General features: G+C 47.5%; 2 protein-coding genes across 2 annotated transcripts in view; one reads left to right on the top strand and one right to left on the bottom strand.

The window, feature by feature from the left end:
- Positions 1-578, bottom strand: part of ADAM9 (ADAM metallopeptidase domain 9) — a 162,642-nt gene extending 162,064 nt beyond the window's left edge. The window contains exon 1 of the mRNA XM_075346380.1: positions 260-578. Within this exon, the coding sequence (XP_075202495.1) occupies positions 260-323 (64 nt within the window). The 5' untranslated portion in view covers positions 324-578. The remainder of the gene's footprint in view (positions 1-259) is intronic.
- A 479-nt stretch (positions 579-1,057) lies between these two features.
- Positions 1,058-18,142, top strand: TM2D2 (TM2 domain containing 2). The gene is given in 5 exon segments (XM_075343021.1): positions 1,058-1,132; positions 1,134-1,264; positions 2,050-2,137; positions 4,682-4,797; positions 17,642-18,142. Coding segments are annotated over 5 exon segments (597 nt in total). The 5' UTR covers positions 1,058-1,084; the 3' UTR covers positions 17,856-18,142.
- The last annotated feature ends 4,330 nt before the right edge of the window (positions 18,143-22,472 follow it).

Below are 22,472 nucleotides of genomic sequence, written 5' to 3'. Positions count from 1 at the left end.
CACTGGGGGTTGTAGCTCCACAGCATCTGGGGAATCGGATCCCAGTGGAAACACGGTTTCTATACACAGCTGAGGGTTTGTTACCATAGAATACGCCTCAGGCTGATACTAAAGTGTCAGAAACAACTATAAAAAGAATAAAGTTTTCCCTGCAGAGAGTTCAGCTCACAGAGGGTCTGGGGTCACAGGACCCTGCAATTCACTGACAGCAAGCAGAGATCTAGTGGCTGGTGAAGCATGGACACAGCAGAGGTCTTACCTGTGATCAGGGAGCAGCTGAGGAGCAGGACGAGCCCAGAGCACACAGCTCCTGTAGAGGCCATGACATGTAAATGCAGAGGTGGGCACCTACAGGGTCCAGATCACTGCTGCATAGTGCTGCACCCTCCCCTCCAGAGCGGCAATCACAATACTGCACCCCACACACGCTCTGCTTCCTGCGCTTCCTCCTGGGATAGCTGTCCCCTCCCTAGCAGGATCGATGATAATGATGATGATGATGATCCCGCCTCACTTCTCCCATAGAAGTGCACACACTGCACTCAACCCAGCTGATCACTCTCTGACCTCAACACATCCAGTGCGCATGCGCGACCCGGTTTTGCCACTGTCGTCCATTGGCTGCCTGGTTGAGCCAGCGCCATCTGGTGTTCGTGCTGTGAATTGCACTCCGCATGGTTTGTTTATATTCAGGATCACGGCACCAAGAATAATTCTCAAAATATCATATCTAAAGCTTAGAAGAACTATTAATGATATCTAGACCTCAATACTAAACAATAATACAAATAATAAAGGCTTTTTGTTACTAGTAGTAATCTCACAGGGTTCATCTGCCGTGTCTGAAATAATTCATGTAGGTTTTCTAAAAGGTCGCCATTTTATTGTAGACGGTTATAAAACTGTTCACTATGAAGAAAACTATTCAAAAATGGCGCAACCATGGAGACAAAATGCGGCATGCCATGACGTAAGACGTAGAAGCGTTATGCAGTTCTCGTCACGTGTCTGCCGTGTGATTGGCTGCTGGGAGTGCTGGCGGAAGGAAGCTGGTCAGAGGCGGTCAGGACGCGGCAGGAGGAAGATGGGGTGGCTGCGGCCCCCGGTGGGTTACCTGCTGCTGGGAGGGCAGGGGGCTGCTCCTCACCTTCTCCCTCATCGCCACCCAGAATAACACCAGCCCCGCCACCTCTCCGGAGCCGAGCAGCACCGCGGCCCCCGAGCTCAGGGACCCCCGAGGACCGCTCGTGCTGTGCGAGTACCTGTGAGTGCAACAACAGAACAGCCGCAATCTAGGAAAGACGCAGCACAGCGGAGGCATGTGTCAGATTGTCTGCACTGCGCGCAAGGGAACGCAACCTCAGCTGTGGGAAATGTGTCTGCAGGTTTTATGCCGGGGAGGGGGGGGGATGAGTGACAAGTAGAAATTATTGACTGACTATGCAGGGGGACCTTTGTGACTACGAAGGCGGTGTTGGGCACCCGCTGCGACTATGAGGGTGGGGGGTATCGCTGCGACTACGAGGGCGGCGGTGGGGGGGAACGCTGCGACTACGAGGGCGGCGGTGGGGGAGGAGCGCTGCGACTACGAGGGCGGTGGGGGAGGAGCGCTGCGACTACGAGGGCGGCGGTGGGGGAGGAGCGCTGCGACTACGAGGGCGGCGGTGGGGGGGAGGGGCGCTGCGACTACGAGGGCGGCGGTGGGGGGGGCGCTGCGACTACGAGGGCGGCGGTGGGGGGGGGGCGCTGCGACTACGAGGGCGGCGGTGGGGGGGGGGCGCTGCGACTACGAGGGCGGCGGTGGGGGGGGGCGCTGCGACTACGAGGGCGGCGGTGGGGGGGGGCGCTGCGACTACGAGGGCGGCGGGTGGGGGGGGGGCGCTGCGACTACGAGGGCGGCGGTGGGGGGGGGCGCTGCGACTACGAGGGCGCGGTGGGGGAGGAGGGCGGCGGTGGGGGAGGAGCGCTGCGACTACAAAGGTGGTGGTGGTGGGGACCTAATATTTAAAATTTCTACATAATTTTTATGTTTTGGTTTCTGCCTCTCAGGCCTGAAGAGTTTATAGACTGTGACGATCCAATAGACCACACCGGAAATGTGTCCGTCCAGCAGGATCTCGGCTACGGCTGCACCAAGGTACGGCCAGAGATACAATGTACGTCCGTCTGTGACATAATCCTGGCGTAGGACATACCGGCTCGTCTGTATCCGCTCCCCATGGGCTCTGAGCCCGCACCATACCCTGCCTGTGTCACAGCCGCCATCTGCTCACTCTGAACACTGTTACATTTCAATGGCAGTCACTGGAGATGGCAGTGTGCCATGGGTTGTCGTGGCACTTGGGTGTCTTGCTGAAGAGCCTCCGTGCCATGGTTTCCACCTCCGTTTTTATGTGAGGCTTGACCGGGGTGTGGGCTTCATAGGAGACGTCAGTCTGACTGTATACTGCAATCTAGAAGTAGTATATATACACTGGAGATCAAATTTACAGATCACACAATTTCCTAAATGTTGTGGTCATTGTGGCGTCCTATGTGATTATATCCTAACATGAGGAAACACAGGATTTTCCGCTTATTTCATTAATTGAATTTTTTTTAAGTCAAATAATAAATATGTAAATGAGACAAATGAAAAACACTGATCAAAATTAGAGAACACGTTCAGATACCTGCCAGTTATTGGGGTAAATCTGGCACCTGGTGATAATTTCCTTAATTATCTGACAAACCCTATGTAACCGGCAGCCTAACTTTCCAGTTTGCACTGACTTGACAAAAATGGTGTGCCGTTCCAAAGTGACTGAAACCCTCCAGCAGCAGGTTGTCCAGATGAAGACCAAAGGGGTGACCCTATCAGCCATAGCAAGAGAAGTTGGTTGTTCCAAGTCTGTGATTTTGAGAATATTGCATCTTTACAACGTCACAAACTATTTCAAGTCCCTGAAGAAGGCTGGTCGCCCTCGAAAGACAAATGCAAGAGAGGACAGGATAATGTGGAGAATCTCCATGGGTAATCATTTCAACACTGCAGTGAGTTGCTCGCCAGTTCAGCACTGAACAGGGTAAGAATCTGTCTCGACCAAAACCTCTCATTAGCAGAAAGAATCTCAAGGCTAGACTCACCTTTGGTGAGGATCATGTTGTGTGGACAGAGGAGAAGTGTCCACAGTTCATTTTGGGGATGAAAACAAGTTTAATTTATTTGGGTCTGACGGGAAACATTATGTTCACTGATAAACTGGGGAAAGACTGAACCCAAAGTGTGTGAATAAGTCAGTGGAAGGTGGTGGAGGAAGTGTCATGGTTTGGGGAATATTTTCTGCAGCAGGAGTTGGACCTCTCATACAGATACATGGCAGAGTGAATACAAGTGTGTATCAGAACCTTCTACAAAAACACGTGGTTCCTTACTTGCGTTCAACACTCAATCAGCAGCAATTTTCATGCAGGACAATGCCCCCGTCACACAGCAAAACTGGTAAAGCAGTTCCTTGAAACAGAAAACATTGATACAATGAAATGACCGCTCAGAGTCCTGATCTAAACCAAATAGAAAACCTCTGGAAAATCCTTGGTGACAAAGTTATGGTCAAGAAACCACAACAGTCAGAGAACTGTGGAAGAGACTGGAAGAAGAGTGGACCAAAAATCCCACCAGAGCAGTGTGACAGACTAGTGATGTCCTGTGGCTGCAGATGTGCTGAAGTCATTCACAGCGAGGGCCGGTGCACGTCCTACTGATTGTGACTGAAATGTACTTCTAATCTTTCTCTGTGCTACAGTCATTGCTGTTCTCTCATTACGATCATCACATTTTTAACAAAATAAAGGTTTTATGTTGATAAACTTTGGATCTTTTGTAAATCACTGATCTAGTGGCATGGTGCAGCACGTACAGAAACCTTCACATGTTCATCAATGTAGATTACATTATTTCTGACAAAACAAGTGATCATATATTGTTCTCTAATTTTGATCTCCAGTGTGGAAGAAGTGATCAAGCACAGGAGGTTCATGTCCCCTAGGAGAGTAAAAAAAAAAATAGAAAAAAATAATAAAACTCCCTCCCATCACTTCCCAACTAATTACATATTTTTGGTATCACCACATCCACAAATGTCCAATCTATTAAAATCTAAAATTAATTGACCTGAACAAAAAAAACAACATAAAGAGAAAAAAAATCAAAACACCTGAATTCCTTTTTTTTTTTCAGATCCGTTATTTTCCCTGAGAAAATAAATTTCAGATGTAAGAAAATGGCGACACAAACCAAAATACATTTTGTTGCCGGCTAATTTTTATTTTTTTTTATTTAAATCGAATTTATTTATTATTTTTTATTTTTTTTATAGGTAAATTTTAGAAACCATGTCAAAATTGAGGTTTTGTTCATCATTTCCTATTTTCTAGTAAAATAAATGTCTTCATTCAAAACAACAACTCATTGCCCACAAACACTCACATGGCAAAGTCCATAAAAAAATTAAAAAAAAAGTTATGGCTTTTGGAACAAGGGAAAAATAAAAACACAAGAAAATTGTCCCCATCCCGATCTCCGCCCTGTAGCACTTCCCACATTTTATAGCGCAGGCTATCGGCCATATTCCTATCCATTACTTTATCTGATGCAATTGTTTACATATTAATACTAATTCAGCCTTTTTTCTCTCCGCAGTTCGGGGGGCAGGCGTACGCTGACGTTGAGCACACAAAGGTACTGTGCCGTGCGTTGAATGGCATCGAGTGCGCCGGACCTCGGACGTTCCAACGGGGGAACAAGCCTTGTATCAAGTATGGGACCTCGTACTTCTGAGAGTGTTTGAATTAAAGGGGTTGTTCAGTATTCTGATATGTATCTGTAGACTTCTAAATCCTGACAGTGTGTGGTTCAAACACTGTCAAGATTCAACGGTACTGCCGGGGACAGCGGGAGGTCACGGGACCACAGGTGTGCAATTTTGACCTTCCGTCTGATGGAGGTACCCACCTCATTCTACCTCACCTAAGAGGTCAACAAGGTGTCATTTTGACAGTCACTTGCTGGTACCTGCCCGGTGCGTGGAGCGGCCTAAGCACCTGGAATCATTCATGGCTATATGAACACTAGATAGTGGCCTGATTCTAGTGCATTGGGTATTCGAGAATATGTGTGTAGTTTCTGTGTCACGTTGCTAAGGCCAGAGTCGGATATCTAAGGGGCCTGCCCGCACCACTCCCTCAGCAACACCCACATCCATTCCACAGCCAGCTTTTTTTTTTTTGTTTTTTTTACTGTGTGCTGGAGGCTGTTGCTGGGATGTATATAGAGGCTTTGGCTTGTGGGGTGTATATAAAGGCTGCTGGGGTGTATACAGTGTGTCCACCCATATCCTGTCCACCGCCATTAACTTGAGAACAGTGGCAGCTATAGGCATAGAAGTGGTGTCTAGGTATAGTAGAGTATCCATGCGCTACACAGTGAAACCACCTATAGCACCACCTGGTGGAAGACGGCGTTAGCATTTTTATCTCGAAAACTGAACGAGAGAGAGAAAAAAGTGAATTAAAAAAATTGTAGCGTATCATAAATTCAATACGAATCGACACCTTGCATACAGAAATGCTTTGATATGAAATCCATGACCCCCCCCCCCCCCCCCCAAAAAAAAAAACCAAAACATTTGAATGCTGGTCATGCATATGGTGCTCATTTATCTTTGATGCTCAAAGTGGCCCCCGTCAGCTGCAATGCACATCTGGACTCTGGACAGCATACTGTATCTTGCTGCACGTTGTGCAATATGGTAGGTGACACGTTTGCACAAGCATCTGTGATACGTCGTGGTAGGTCCTGCAATGTTGGTGGAGGGGTCGCATACACCTGCTGTTTGATGTGACCTCACAGAAAGAAGTCCAATGGGGTCAGGTCAGGTGAGCGGAGGCCACTCCACACAGCCACCATACCCAATGACTTGTAGGAAGGTCTCCATGCGGTATCGCTTCACGTCCGCAGCCTTGTGAGTTTTACACGTCCTATCATAGCATTTCTGTATGCAAGGTGTCGATTCGTATTGTGTTGATGATGCCCTACAACTTTGTAATTCACTTTTTTTTTTTTTTCTCCATCTCGTTCCATTTTCAAGATAAAAAGGCTTACTCCGTTGTTTTCCACCAGGTGGCGCTATACGTAGTTTCATTGCGTAGCGCATGGCTACTTTACTATACCTAGACACCACTTCTATGTCTATAGCTGCCGCTGTTCTCAGGTTAATGTCGGTGGACAGGATATGGGTGGACACACTGTATGGCTTCTATGTGCGGCAGTGTCTGTGTGTGACGAATCAGCGAAGCCTGGTTCAAATCCCGCGCCAATTCGCAGCTGGACTGCGCCGGTCGCTGATTGGTCAATCAGCGACGCAGGATTCCCGTTAGACAGAATTAGACAATTGTGTGTGTGTGTATGTATATGTATGTATATATATATGTATGTGTATGTATATATATGTGTGTGTGTGTGTGTGTGTATGTGTATATATATATTATATTATTATTATCAACCATTGTGATCACTTTTGTCAGAGTTATTCACGTTCGCTGGTGTTTTTCCTTGAACACCGTTCTCTCTATCCCCTCCACCCAACTGCACTGCTAGACCCCTCAGATAGTCAGTGTGAACTCCCGGACCCCTGCTAGTCTTACACTATGGCCATGTCCGTTTAAACTCACTCAAATCACTTAATATCTCCATAAAAGAATGGGAGATTTTTCTTGTTTCTCTTACACTCGAGGATCACTTTATTTCCTTACAGTGAAGCCTCATTCATGAAAGTTTAAAAGGAACCTCTCCGGTGTAATATGCAGCCAAAGCCACGAGCAGTTCTGGGTGGATATTGCTAATCTCTGCCTAACTGTCCCTCTATCTACAGTGCTGGCCAAAAGTATTGGCACCCCTGCAATTCTGTCAGATAATACTCAGTTTCTTCCTGAAAATGATTGCAATCACAAATTCTTTGGTATTATTATCTTCATTTAATTTGTCTTCAATGAAAAAAAATAAAAAAAATTGTCATAAAGCCAAATTGGATATAATTCCACACCAAACATAAAAAAGGGGGTGGACAAAAGTATTGGCACTGTTTGAAAAATCATGTGATGCTTCTGTAATTTGTGTAATTAACAGCCCCTGTAACTTACCTGTGGCACCTAACAGGTGCTGGCAATAATAAATCACACTTGCAGCAGGTGACATGGATTAAAGTTGACTCAACCTCTGTCCTGTGTCCTTGTGTGGACCACATTGAGCATGGAGAGAAGAAAGAAGACCAAAGAACTGTCTGAGGACTTGAGAATCCAAATTGTGAGGAAGCATGAGCAATCTCAAGGCTACAAGTCCATCTCCAAAGACCTGAAAGTTCCTGTGTCTACAGTGCGCAGTGTCATCAAGAAGTGTAAAGCGCATGGCACTGTGGCTAACCTCCCTAGATGTGGAAGGAAAAGAAAAATTGACGAGAGATTTCAACGCAAGATTGTGCGGATTGTGGATAAAGAACCTCAACTAACATCCAAACAAGTTCAAGCTGCCCTGCAGTCCGAGGGTACAACAGTGTCAACCCGTACTATCCGTCGGCGTCTGAATGAAAAGGGACTGTATGGTAGGATACCCAGGAAGACCCCACTTCTTACCCCGAGACATAAAAAAGCCAGGCTGGAGTTTGCCAAAACTTACCTGAGAAAGCCTAAAACGTTTTGGAAGAATGTTCTCTGGTCAGATGAGACAAAAGTAGAGCTTTTTGGGAAAAGCCATCAAGATAGAGTTTACAGGAAAAAAAAAGAGGCATCCAAAGAAAAGAACATGGTCCCTACAGTCAAACATGGCGGAGGTTCCCTGATGTCTTGGGGTTGCTTTGCTGCCTCTGGCACTGGACTGCTTGACCGTGTGCATGGCATTATGAAGTCTGAAGACTACCAACAAATTTTGCAGCATAATGTAGGGCCCAGTGTGAGAAAGCTGGGTCTCCCTCAGAGGTCATGGGTCTTCCAGCAGGACAATGACCCAAAACACACTTCAAAAAGCACTAGAAAATGGTTTGAGAGAAAGCACTGGAGACTACTAAAGTGGCCAGCAATGAGTCCAGACCTGAACCCCATAGAACACCTGTGGAGAGATCTCAAAATGGCAGTTTGGAGAAGGCCCCTTCACATCTCAGGGACCTGGAGCAGTTTGCCAAAAAAGAATGGTCTAAAATTCCTGCAGAGCATTGTAAGAAACTCATTGATGGTTACCGGAAGCGGTTGTTCGCAGTTATTTTGGCTAAAGATTGTGCAACCAAGTATTAGGCTAAGGGTGCCAATACTTTTGTCTGGCCCATTTTTGGTTAGTTTTGTGTGAAATGATCAATGATTTCATTTTTGTTTCATTCACTTTTGTGTTTTTTCATTGCAAGCAAAATAAATGAAGATAATATCAAAGAATGTGATTGCAATCATTTTCAAGAAGAAACTGAGTATTACCTGACAGAATTGCAGGGGTGCCAATACTTTTGGCCAGCACTGTCGTAGCATAGATGGAGATCTTTAGAAAAAGTATTTCTAAACATCTTTTATCGTATGCTAATGAACGCAGGAACCAGTCACAAAGGTGTTAATTCTTGCTCTCATTCTGGCCTCTTAGCATGTTGGCACGCCCACAGTGATGTATTAACATGCTATTCAATGCAGCATCACTAGCGGTGACGCACATACCGGTGTCCATTGTTACCACTAATCCAAAGTCCCCGGCACTTCTGGTTATGCGCACTAGACCTCTCTGAAGTCTTGAAGCATACGCCCGGCTTCATAGTGCACATGACCGGAAGTGCTGGGACTTCGGATCAGCGGTAACAGCAGACACCGGTATGTGCGTCACCGCTAGTGATGCTGCATTGAATAGCATGTTAGTACATCACTGTGGGCATACCAACATGCTAAGAGGGTGGAAGTAACACCCTTGTGACTAGTCCCTGTGCTCATTAGCATAAGATAAAATCTTTAGAAATACTTTTTCTATAGATCTCTTTATCTACGCTGGTGTATACAGGGACAGTTAGGCAGGGATTAGCAATATGCACCCAGAGCTGCTCGTGGTTCTGTGTGCATATTGGACCTGACAGGTTCCCTTTAAAAATCAATTCCAGTCCGACAGAACAATAGATCATGATGTGATATACTTTCTCGACATTAGGGGGCAGCATTACATTATTTATCGATAGTAAAACACCCTTCCCTGGCGGGACAACTGCTGAATGAGGTTGGAGAGTGAAGTCTTTGCCTTTCTTATACCCCATCTTTTGGATGTAAGGCCATGTGCACATATATTTAATGCAAAGGTGGAGTTTTTCAAGGTGAACCCGCTTGAGGAAGAAGCTGGCGTCTTTTGTACCTGCTCCACAGCTTTGCCCTAGACTTTCCCCTATATAGTATATAGTTTGGAAGCTATCCGAAGAATGACAATGTTTCTGAATCTTGAAGAAACCTCTGGCTTTCAGGCTAATAAAGTAAAACATTTGAGCTCTGGACTGAGCCTAATAAGAGGCACGATGAATGACGTACGGTAGTTCATTTTCCCGTACATTATACTGAAAAACTGGGAGAAAAAAAATCCAAGTGGGATGAATTGGTGAGAAAAAAAATGGAATAAAATTCTTCCATTGTTATATTTGGGTTTTTATTTTTACAGTGATAAAAATAATCTGGAAGCATGATTATAGCAATAGAACAATTGAAAAGTTATTTTTTATAGTTTTATTTAAGTGTTAAAAAGTAAAAATTTTGTAAAATAAATATAATTTTATTTTTATATTTATTTTTTTTTTTGTCACCATTCTTCCCGATTTATAACATTTTATTTATTTAATTTTTAATCCATTAATGGGGTTTTGTTGGATTTTTTTTTTTTTTTTTTTGCTGCATGGTGAACTGACATTTTTATTAAAACCAACTTGCAGAATGTATGACATTTTAATCAGTTTTTTTGCCCTTTTTTTTTCTTTTACGAAAAAAGCCTGGACATATGGATTTAACTTTATATGTTAAGATTTATTTTTTTTATGGATATGGCAATACCAAATTTGTTTTTACTTTTATTTAAAAAAAAAAAATTGGGTTAAAGGAAGAGGTGATTTAGAATTTTTATATCTTTTTAATAAGTTTATTTGTTTTCTAACAGTTTGTGAGTTGAACCTGCGGATCATTTGAGCACTTGCAGTTTACAGTGTGTCCACCCATATCCTGTCCACCGCCTTTAACTTGAGAACGGCGGCAGCTATAGGCATAGAAGTGGTGTCTAGGTATAGTAAAGTATCCATGTGCTACGCAATGAAACCACCTATAGCGCCACCTGGTGGAAAACAACGGAGTTAGCATTTTTATCTCGAAAACGTAACAAGATAGAGAAAAAAAGTGAAATAAAAAATTGTAGGGCATCATCAGTTCAATACGAATCGACACCTTGCATACAGAAATGCTATATGAAACCCATGTATATCACCTGTGCAGCAGCACGAGGGACCAAAAGGTAAGGGGGGTGGGCACTTACGTCTCTAAGGCCTCGAGCATCTTTTGCTACAGATATATAAAGAGGTGAATTATTAGACCCATATGGGCCCATAAACTGTTCTCGCAGAGGGACCCTTTTTCTTTTGTTGGTTTCCCCTTCTTACACACTCCTCTCTCACGCTAACAAACAGCTCTGGCATTTTTGGCTTTTACACAGCTCTCATCGACATTGATGTAGTTGGTGTAATGCTTTATCGTTCCTGCGGGGGTGCTGCAGAAAATGTAAAAACCTGCTGCGAAGACCAGTGCAGATACACCTGATCATTGGAGATCATTGAAGTGAGAACCTATAATCCACTTATCTGCAAACGAGAGGGATTGTCCAGCGGGAAGAACCACTTTAATTAAAGGGAACCTGTCACCACTTTTTTGCCCTATAAGCTGCGGCTATCACCACCAGGCTGTTATATACAGCATTCTAACATGCTGTGTATAAGAGCCCAGGCCGCTGTGAGAATATAAACACTTTATAATACTTACCTAACGGTCGCGCGGTTGGCCAGATGGGCGTCTCCATTGTCCGGTGCCGCCTCTTTCTTCATCGTTCCTTATGGGAGACCCAGACCATGGGTGTATAGCTACTGCCTCCGGAGGACACACAAAGTACTACACTCAAACGTGTAGCTCCTCCCTCCGGGCTATATACACCCCCTGGATGACAAACTAACCAGTTCAATGCTTTGTGTTCAGGAGGTCACACACACACATGCATTCTCTGATTTTTCATTTTTAAGATTTTTGATTCAAAGATATGGAAGAAAAGCGGGTCCAGTCTGGACTCCCGGCATGTCCCTTCTCACCCCACTGTGTCGGCGGTGCTGTTAAGGTTGACTTTACAAGGCTGGAGCCTTCACATGCCGTGCTCCTTCGCCAATCCCATGGGCTCTGGCTTGAAGTGGGAGCCATCACGGTTCTTTCTGCCTTGCAGAAGACCGGTCTCCATCCGCAGCCCTGTCTGGTTCCTGTCGGACGGAGCGTTTAACAACCCCTCTCCCAGGGACTTGGCCCTGCGCCTCAAAGCTAAGTATTGAGACGCTTTTCAGGGGTCCCGGGTACATTTATTGTGGGGAGAGTGTGTTTTGTTACTTTGTTGTGATTTCCGGCCGGTTCTCTGGGTTTTTCCTGAGAACTGCGCCGACGGTGCCTGCTCGTCGGCCGCATGTAAAAATCTAGGCCCCGGCTTCAGTTGCGGCCTAGTTTCGTTCTCAGCTTCCCCTGCATGATTCACGCAGGGGAAAAGTGTGGCGCCGCCCACCGGCCGTTCAGCAGAGGGGAGGACACTCCTCTCTCAGGAGATGTTTCCCTCCCCTGTATCTCTCCTTGGCCCTCCGTTTTCCCGCTCCTGGGCTATCCCCGCCCCCCCTCCTCACTCCAGCGCCATTTTATCAGCGTCTTCACACTGATCGGCGCTGGCTGCTGCAGCTCTGCATCCTGGAAGGCAGACGCTTCACTGGGGGTCCGAGCTGTGGAATCCGGAGGGCACACACAGGGGTCATTCGGTCTGGTAAGCCACAACCTCTGGTTGTGGGCTTTTATTATACACTCTCAGGGATCATTCTACAGGAGTGTATTATTATTATTACTGCAGAGCCTCCTCCTCAGCAGCATGTCTGTCACTAGGAGCAAGAAGACTGCTAAGCTGTACGCTATATGCACTGCATGTCAGCTCATTCTGCCAGAACCGAGCACATACCCTCATTGTGAGGCCTGCTCTAACATGGTGGTGCCTCAGCCTGGAGCCTTCTCAGGGGTCCCTCAGGCTGCTCCGGCACCGGTGGCTGAACCCCCGGCTTGGGTAGCATCGTTTTCTAAGGCTATCTCACAGTCCTTTGCCGACTCCATGGGACAGCTGTCCCGGACTCTGCTGACCATGCATCAGCCCCATTCTCAGGGTGCCTCTGCTGCTCCGAGCTCTGCAGAGCTCTCAGAGCAGGTGTTAGGACCCCGTCCTCCTAAACGGAGACGCAGGGACCCTTCTCCTTCCTCGTCCCACGGCTCTGATTCACAAGCTGAGGTGCAACGCGAGGAGGATACCCTTACTGTGGGCTCAGACGCTACCTCTATGTACCCCATTGATTTATCTGAGGGTGATGCGGATGTTAGTGACTTGATTGCATCCATTAACTCCGTACTGAACCTCAATCCACCAGTGTCAGAGGAACAAGCCTCTCTGGTAGAAATACACCAGTTTACCTCTCCTAAGAGAGCTAGGAGTACGTTTTTTAACCACTCCAGTTTTCAGACCACTGTTACCAAGCCCAGGGCCTGTCCTGACAAACGCTTTCCAAAGCGTAGTTCTGATGACCGTTTTCCCTTTCCACCAGAGGTGGTTAAGGAGTGGTCTCAGTCCCCAAAGGTGGACCCTCCGGTGTCGAGAATCTCAGCCCGGACAGTCGTATCTGTGGCCGATGGAACCTCTCTTAAAGATCCCACTGACCGCCAGGTTGACCTTCTGGCCAAATCTGTATATGAGGCGGCAGGAGCCTCGTTCTCCCCGTCTTTTGCAGCAGTGTGGGCTCTTAAGGCAGTCTCTGCCTCTCTGGCGGAAATACATTCCCTCGCTAGGGACTCTATGCCCGAGATGGTTGCCTTGACCTCCCAGGCTTCGGCTTTTTCATCCTACGCCATGTCTGCCATTCTGGAGGCCTCTCACCGCACGGCGGTGGCTTCCGCTAACTCTCTCGCGATCCGCAGGATCTTGTGGCTTCAAGAGTGGAAAGCAGACGCTTCTTCTAAGAAGTTCCTTGCTGGGCTCCCCTTTGCTGGGTCCCGGCTGTTCGGTGAACAACTGGATGAAATTATTAAGGAAGCTACTGGCGGGAAGAGTACTTCCCTGCCACAAACTAAAACCAGAAGACCTGTCCAGGGCAGGAACCAGTCGAGGTTTCGTTCCTCTAACTGGTCATCCTCTAAGCCCTCAGCTTCGGCCACTACCTCAGCCAAGGATCGTAAACCCAACTGGCGCGCGAAACCGCGTCCTCAGAAGAACGGAGGGGCCGCTGCCACTAAGGCAGCCTCCTCTTGACTATCTGGCGGCGCCAGCAACGTCCTTGGTCGGTGGCAGGGGCTCCCGCTTTGGCGACGTGTGGTTTCAACACGTCTCTGATCAGTGGGTGCGGGATATCATCTCCCACGGCTACAGGATAGAATTTTCTTCCAGCCCGCCAAACAGATTTTTTCTGTCCACTCCCCCCTGCTCCAAGGCCGCCGCCTTCTCTCAGGCCGTGGCGTCCTTGCAGGCCAACGGAGTAATTGTTCCGGTTCCCGCCCGGGAACGGTTCAGAGGTTTCTACTCAAACCTCTTCCTAGTCCCCAAGAAGGACGGTTCCTTCCGGCCCATCCTGGACCTCAAGCTTTTCAACAAGCATGTTCAGGTGCGGCGCTTTCGCATGGAATCTCTTAGATCGGTCATTGCCTCAATGACCCAAGGAGATTTTCTAGCATCCATCGACATCAGAGATGCCTATCTGCATGTGCCTATTGCGGTTTCACACCAGCGTTGGCTACGCTTTGCAATCGGAGAGGAACATTTCCAATTCGTGGCTCTCCCCTTCGGGTTAGCCACAGCCCCTCGGGTATTCACCAAGGTCATGGCAGCAGTGGTTGCGGTCCTGCATCTCCAGGGGTTGGCAGTAATCCCCTACCTGGACGACCTTCTAGTCAAGGCCTCATCCAGTGCAGACTGCCAGCGGAGTGTTTCGCTCACTCTCGCCACGCTTGTTCAATTCGGGTGGCTTGTCAATCTGCCCAAGTCCACTCTGACCCCGACCCAGGAACTTACGTACCTAGGGATGCAATTCGAGACTCTGCCGGCACTTGTGAAGCTGCCCTTAGTCAAACAGCAGTCCCTTCATCTGGCGGTGCGCTCTCTGTTGAAGCCCCGCCGTCATTCCATCAGGCACCTCATGCAGGTGCTGGGTCAGATGGTGGCGTCGGGCGTCAATGGAAGCGGTTCCCTTTGCCCAGTTCCATCTGCGTCCTCTGCAGCTGGACATTCTCCGCTGTTGGGACAAGCGGACCTCTTCCTTGCACAGGCTAGTGGCTCTGTCGCCGCAGACCAGGAGCTCTCTTCAGTGGTGGCTTCGGCCCCTCTCTCTGTCACAGGGACGCTCCTTCCTGACTCCGTCCTGGGTGATTCTCACCACGGATGCCAGCCTTTCCGGCTGGGGGGCAGTATTTCTCCACCACCGAGCACAGGGCACTTGGACTCCGTCCGAATCAGCCCTCTCGATCAATGTGCTGGAAATCAGGGCTGTTCTTCTAGCTCTCGTGGCTTTTCACCACCTGTTGGCGGGCAAGTACATTCGAGTCCAGTCAGACAACGCGACAGCGGTTGCCTACATCAATCACCAGGGCGGGACTCGCAGCCGCCTGGCAATGTTGGAAGTTCAACGAATCCTTCAGTGGACGGAGGACTCCAAGTCCACCATATCCGCGGTCCACAGCCCAGGCGTAGAAAACTGGGAGGCCGATTATCTCAGCCGTCAAACCGTGGACAGCGGCGAGTGTGCCCTTCATCCGGCAGTGTTCAGGTCAATCTGCCGCAAGTGGGGCACTCCGGAAGTGGATCTAATGGCATCCCGGCACAACAACAAGGTTCCGGTTTACGTGGCTCGCTCCCACGATCCTCAGGCCTTCGCAGCGGACGCGCTGGTTCAAGATTGGTCCCAGTTCCGTCTGGCCTATGTGTTTCCCCCTCTAGCTCTCTTGCCCAGGGTTCTGCGCAAGATCAGAATGGAGGGCCGTCGGGTCATAATCATTGCTCCGGACTGGCCCAGGCGAGCTTGGTACCCAGATCTGCTCCGTCTGTCCGTAGAAATGCCGTGGCATCTCCCGGACCGCCCAGACCTTCTCTCTCAAGGTCCGTTCTTCCGCCAGAATTCTGCGGCTCTCAGATTGACAGCGTGGCTCTTGAGTCCTGGATCCTGACGGCTTCAGGCATTCCTTCTGAGGTCATCTCCACTATGACTCAGGCTCGGAAGTCTTCCTCGGCCAAGATTTACCACAGGGCTTGGAAGATTTTCCTGTCCTGGTGTCGCTCTTCCGGCCATGCTCCTTGGCCGTTCTCCTTGCCGACCATCCTGTCCTTTCTACAGTCCGGTCTGCAGCTAGGACTGTCCCTCAATTCCCTCAAGGGACAGGTGTCGGCTCTGTCGGTATTATTCCAGCGGCGTATCGCCCGACTGGCTCAGGTGCACACCTTCATGCAGGGCGCATCTCACATCATTCCTCCTTACCGGCGGCCTTTGGATCCTTGGGATCTTAATCTGGTCCTCACGGCTTTACAGAAACCCCCCTTTGAGCCTCTTAGGGAGGTTCCCTTGTTTAGACTTTCACAGAAAGTGGTCTTTCTGGTGGCCATAACTTCTCTCAGGAGAGTCTCTGATTTGGCTGCGCTCTCTTCGGAGTCACCTTTTATGGTTTTTCACCAAGACAAGGTGGTTCTCCGTCCGACTCCGGACTTTCTCCCTAAGGTGGTATCTCCTTTCCACCTTAACCAGGACATTTCATTGCCTTCCCTTTGTCCGGCCCCTGTGCATCGCTTTGAGAAGGCGTTGCATACCTTGGATTTGGTGCGGGCGCTCCGAATCTGTGTGTCACGCACCGCCGCTTTTAGGCGGTGCACCTCACTTTTTGTACTAACCACGGGTCAGCGCAAGGGTCTCTCTGCTTCTAAGCCGACCCTAGCTCGTTGGATTAGGTCGGCCATCTCCGATGCCTACCAGCATTCTCAGGTGCCCCCACCGCCAGGGATTAAGGCGCACTCGACCAGAGCTGTCTGTGCCTCCTGGGCTTTCAGGCACCAGGCTACGGCTCAGCAGGTTTGTCAGGCTGCCACTTGGTCTAGTCTGCACACCTTTTCGAAGCACTACCAAGTGCACGCTCATGCTTCGGCAGATGCGAGCTTGGGCAGACGCATCCTTCAGGCAGCTGTCGCCCACTTGTGAAGATAGGTTTTGCCTACTTCTCAGTTTCTGTTTATTTCCCACCCATGGACTGCTTTGAGACGTCCCATGGTCTGGGTCTCCCATAAGGAACGATGAAGAAAAAGAGAATTTTGTTTACCGTAAATTCTTTTTCTTATAGTTCCGACATGGGAGACCCAGCACCCTCCCTGTTGCCTGTTGGCAGTTCTAGTTCCGTGTGTTTCACCGGCTGTTGTTGTAGACAGAGGTTCCGGTTTTTCCGAGTTTTACTCTATCTCTACTTATGGGTGGATGTCCTCCTTCAGCTTTTGCACTGAACTGGTTAGATTGTCATCCAGGGGGTGTATATAGCCCGGAGGGAGGAGCTACACGTTTGAGTGTAGTACTTTGTGTGTCCTCCGGAGGCAGTAGCTATACACCCATGGTCTGGGTCTCCCATGTCGGAACTATAAGAAAAAGAATTTACGGTAAGTAAACAAAATTCTCTTTTTTGGCCATCTTTGTTCTCCTGTAGCTCCACACACACTCGCCGGCATTCAGGCCCTGAGCAGGGCAGATCAAAGTATTGTAGTGCGCCTGTGCAGCATGGGCGAGTGTGTATGTCGTAGATGCGTATTACAGGTGTTATAAACGGTCGCACGGTTGGCCATATGGGCATCTCCGTTGTCCAGTGCCGATTCCTTCTCTTTCAGCCATCTTCGTCCTCTTTCTGAAGCCTGGTTGCATTACACGGCTACGTCATACACACTCGCCGGTCCTGTGCAGGCGCACTACAATACTTTGATCTGCCCTGCTCAGGACTTGAATGTCGGCGCGTGTGTATGACGTTGGACGCGTCATGCACCGCGGCTAGAGAAGGAGAACAAAGATGGCAAAAAGAGGCGGCACCGGAGAACGGAGACGCCCATATGGCCAACCGCACGACCGTTAGGTAAGTATTATAAAGTGTTTTTATGTTCTCACAGTGGCCTGGGCTCTTATATATACAGCATGTTAGAATACTGTATATAAGAGCCCGGTGGTGGTGGCCGCAGTTTATAGGCCAAAAAAAGTGATGACAGGTTCCCTTTTAACTTTGTATTGAAGCATTATTTTTGGATTTATTTTTGTTTTAATGTTTTCTCGTCTCTTCACAGATACACCGGTCATTATTTCATCACCACTTTGCTCTACTCGTTCTTCCTCGGGTGTTTTGGAGTTGATCGCTTCTGCCTAGGGCACACCGGCACTGCTGTGGGTAAACTCCTCACCTTGGGAGGTCTGGGCATCTGGTGGTTCGTAGATCTTATTCTGCTCATCACCGGAGGGTTAATGCCCAGTGACAACAGTAACTGGTGCACCATCTACTGACTGTTTCCTGCTCCGGGAAGGACTTTATTGCACTGCAGCCATAGACTTGTACTTTGTATCCCGCTCGGATCCCTCTCACGAGGCGCCTGGGTTTCGCGTCACCGCAGACGCACTGTTTGGCGTCGTTATTTATTTCCTAGTATGGCTATACAAGTACGATCGGTTACCTCTGGAATTACTAAGAGCGTATTGAATTATTGCCATATTTTGGTCTCACTTGTAAGATAAAGAGATGTAAATAAGGTATAAATGCTGATACCCTGTAACTAATAAAATAAGGAATTGTACCATTGTAGTCTTTGGGTGTAATGTTTGGCTAGAAGATCTTAAAGGGAACCGGTCACCAGGTGTTTCCCTCATATAAACAGCGGCCACCACCAGTAAGTCCTTACATACAGTATCACCAGTAAGTCCTTATATACAGTATTCTAGAGTGCTGTATATAAGTTTCCCCGCCAATCTAGACCTTTTATTATACCAACCTATGGGTCGATGAGCATTGCTGGTCTTGGTTCGGTGCCTCCTTCTTGCGATCGCCATCCTCCTTCCCTGCTTCGTGTGGATGATGCATCCTACGTCATCCACACAGGTCTCCATTGCGCTCCTGCGCATGTGCACTTCAGTGCAAAGTATTGTAGTACTCATGCGTGGGCGGTCCGTTCTGATGAGCGTTGCTGGTATCGGTCCGGTGCTTCCTTTCTTGTTGCGATCACCATCCTCCTTACTTCATGTGGATGACTTGTCCTATGTCATCCACACAGAGTCCTCCATTGCACTCTTGTGCGTGTGCACTTTTCTGCCGTGCTGTGGGCAGAGCCAAGTATTGTAGTGCGCGTGCACAAGTAGTCTTTGACCTTTCATTAGAGGAGAGCGCAATACTGGACACTGGGTGGATGATGTAAGACGCGTCATCCACACATAGCAGGGAAAGGTCCGCAATAGCAAGCAGAGAGGATGCTCGGGATCATCGACACCCATCAGAACAGACAGCCCCGCAGGTGAGTACAGTAAAAGGTCTAGCGACCTGGGTTCTTATATACAGTATTCTAGAATGTTGTCTATAAGCGCTCACTGGGGGTGGCCGCAGCTTCTATGGGGGAAAAAAACTGCTGACAGGTTCCTTTTAAACTAAGAAAAAGACTGATGAGATGCCCTATCTTAACTTTCTAATGTGAACAGGTGCAAACTGAATATGAAACATAGTAACAAAAAGGTTACAATTGCAGTGCTAAGATATATGAGCAACGAATATGAGACTGTAGACATGCATTACTGCTGTGAAAAACATGTAAAAATTGAGATGCTTAGTACACAAAAATGGCCAGATTTTATGTGAGCCAAACAGCCAGCGGCAAGGCGACCTCATTTTTGTTGGGTCCATATCAAACGAATGCCTCTCTTTGGGTTAAAAAAAAACCTACAATTTATGGGCGGACAGGAACCTGCAAATGGAGAATTAAAATTGCCTGAGGCTGAACAGCAGGAGTGCTCAATAAGAAGGCATGACCCCATAATCTAAGAAAAGGACTGATGGCACAACCTATGTGGAACAATTATACCGGCGTCACATGGTACGATATATCGGGCGATATGTCGTCGGGGTCACGTCGTAAGTGACTCACATCCGGCATCGTTTGATATATCGTAGCGTGTGACAGCTACGAGCGACGGTGAACGAGCAAAAATACTCACCTTATCGTTGCTCGTTGACACGTCGCTCGTTTTCAAAAAGTCGTTTCTTCTTCTGTGCTCCGGTTGTTCATCGATCCCGAGGCAGCGCACATCGCTCCGTGTGACACCCCGGGAATGACAAACACAGCTTGCCTGCGTCCCACCGGCAATGCGGAAGGAAGGAGGGAGGTGGGCGGGATGTTTACGTCCCGCTCATCTCCGCCTCTCCGCTACTATTGGCTGGCCGCTGTGTGACGTCTCTGTGACGCCGAATGTCCCACCCCCTTCAGGAAGAGGATGTTCGCCGCCCACAGCGACGTCGTCCGGGAGGTAAGTACGTGCGATGGGGGTTAACGACTTTGTGCGACACGGGCAACTAATTGCCCGTGACGCACAAATGACGGGGGCGGGGTACGATCTATCGTGCAATTGCACGATAGATCGTACCGTGTGACGCCGGCATTACACATTAGACAGAATGTTTGTTTGGTTTTTTTAACTGAAACAGGCATTAGTTTGATGGGTAACCAACAACAATGAGGTCGCCTTGCTGTTGGGCTCACATAAAATCTGGCCAATTTTGTCTAAGTATCTTAATTTTTATGTTTTTTCATAGCAGTATTGTATGTCTAAATTCCCATATTCATTTTTCCACGTATCTTAGCACTGCAGTGTGCAACTGTCTCCTTTTTGTTACTAAGTTCCCTATAAACTCTGTTATTGTGTAATAAAACAGCAAGATTTGCATTTTACACACCAGTCTTGAAGAATATGCTGGAGTAAGATGTGCCAAGTTCATTAAGAGGCGTTTTCTTGGTTCAAATTTTCAACACAGTCAATGGGAGAAGCCATTTGAAGGTTTGCGGCGGGAGAGAATAGATCGGCAAAAAGTTGGCTCTGTTCAGTTCAAATCACTTTTCCCATTCTGTGTGCAGAATTATTAGGCAAATGAGTATTTTGATCACATGATACTTTTTATACAAGTTGTCCTACTCCGAGCTGTATAGGCTTGAGAGCCAACTACCAATTAAGTAAATCGGGTGATGTGCATCTCTGTAATGAGGGGTGCGGTGTAATGACATAAACACCCTATATAAGGTGTGCTTAATTATTAGGCAACTTCCTTTCCTTTGGCAAAATGGGTCAGAAGACAGATTTAACGGGCTCTGAAAAGTCCAAAATTGTGAGATGTCTTGCAGAGGGATGCAACAGTCTTGAAATTGCTAAACCTTTGAAGCGTGATCACCGAACAATCAAGCGTTTCATGGCAAATAGCCAACAGGGTCGCAAGAAGCGTGTTAGGCAAAAAGGGCGCAAAATAACTGCCCATGAATTGAGGAAAATCAAGCGTGAAGCTGCCGAGATGCCATTTGCCACCACTTTGGCCATATTTCGGAGCTGCAATGTTACTGGAGTACCAAAAAGCACAAGGTGTGCCATACTCGGGGACATGGCCAAGGTAAGGAAGGCTGAAAATCGACCACCTTTGAACAAAAACATAAGTTAAAACGTCAAGACTGGGCCAAGAAATATCTTAGGACTGATTTTTCAAAGGTTTTATGGACTGATGAAATGAGTGACTCTTGATGGGCCAGATGAATGGGCCAGAGGCTGGATCAGTAAAGGGCAGAGAGCTCCACTCCGACTCAGACGCTAGCAAGATGGAAGTGGGGGACTGGTATGGGCTGGTATTATCAAAGATCAACTTGTGGGACCTTTTTGGGTTGAGGATGGAGTGAAGCTCAACTCCCAGACCTACTGCCAGTTTCTGGAAGACAACTTCTTCAAGCAGTGGTATAGGAAGAAGTCGGTATCGTTCAAGAAAAACATGATTTTCATGCAGGACAATGCTCCATCACATGCATCCAACTACTCCACAGTGTGGCTGGCCAGTAAAGGTCTAAAAGATGAAAAAATAATGACATGGCCCCCTTGTTCACCTGATCTGAACCCCATAGAGAACCTGTGGTCCCTCATAAAATGTAAGATCTACAGGGAGGGAAAACAGTCCACCTCTCGGAACAGTGTCTGGAGGCTGTGGTGGCTGCTGCACGCAATGTTGATCGTAAACAGATCAAGCAATGACAGAATCTATGGATGGTCGGCTGCTGAGTGTCATCATAAAGAAAGGGGGCTATATTGGTCACTAATGTTTTTGGGTTTTGTTTTTGCATGTCAGAAATGTTTATTTCTAAATTTTGTGTAGTTATATTGGTTTACCTGGTGAAAATAAACAAATGAGATGGGAATATATTTGGTTTTTATTAAGTTGCCTAATTATTCTGCACAGTAATAGTTACCTACACAAAAAGATATCCTCCTAAGATAGCCAAATCTAAAAAAAAAACCCACTCCAACTTCCAAAAATATTAAGCTTTGATATTTATGAGTCTTTTGGATTGCTTGAGAACATAGTTGTTGATCAATAATAAAAAAACACTCTAAAATACAACTTGCCTAATAATTCTGCACACTGTGTATAACTTTGGAACCACAAGAGCTGGGAACTCGCCCTGCTGTCTTGTCACCCGGGCGGCTCAGCTGTGGTGAAAACAGTAAAATTCTTCTTGATCCTTGATCTTCCCGGACATACGAGCAAGCTTTAACATCACTTTTCCACTTCACTTTACCTTGAAAAAAAAAGTTGACAATCACACCAGCTCCTGGCTATACTCTGCCGACTTTCCAAAAAAGTGTCCGAAACTCGCATAAAAAAGCCTCCAAGTAACAAAAATGTTTGCCCAGCTATGAGTTGTGCAGAATTTTTGTGACATTTCACAATTTTACACCAGAATTCTGGGGAAAACGGACCATTCGAAACACACAAGGACCGAGTCATCACTACTGAGGATTTCTTCCTGCGGTCAGTGAATTAAAATATTGTTTCTATCCTGAGGGTAAAAGCTGTAAAGCCCCAAAACTTCTCACAGCCGAGATCATTGTCCA

The sequence above is a fragment of the Anomaloglossus baeobatrachus genome, chromosome 4 (genome assembly GCF_048569485.1).
Source record: "Anomaloglossus baeobatrachus isolate aAnoBae1 chromosome 4, aAnoBae1.hap1, whole genome shotgun sequence".
NCBI lineage: Eukaryota > Metazoa > Chordata > Amphibia > Anura > Aromobatidae > Anomaloglossus > Anomaloglossus baeobatrachus.
The sequence above is the reverse complement of the archived record's forward strand: the minus strand, read 5'-3'. Positions and strand labels throughout refer to the sequence as shown.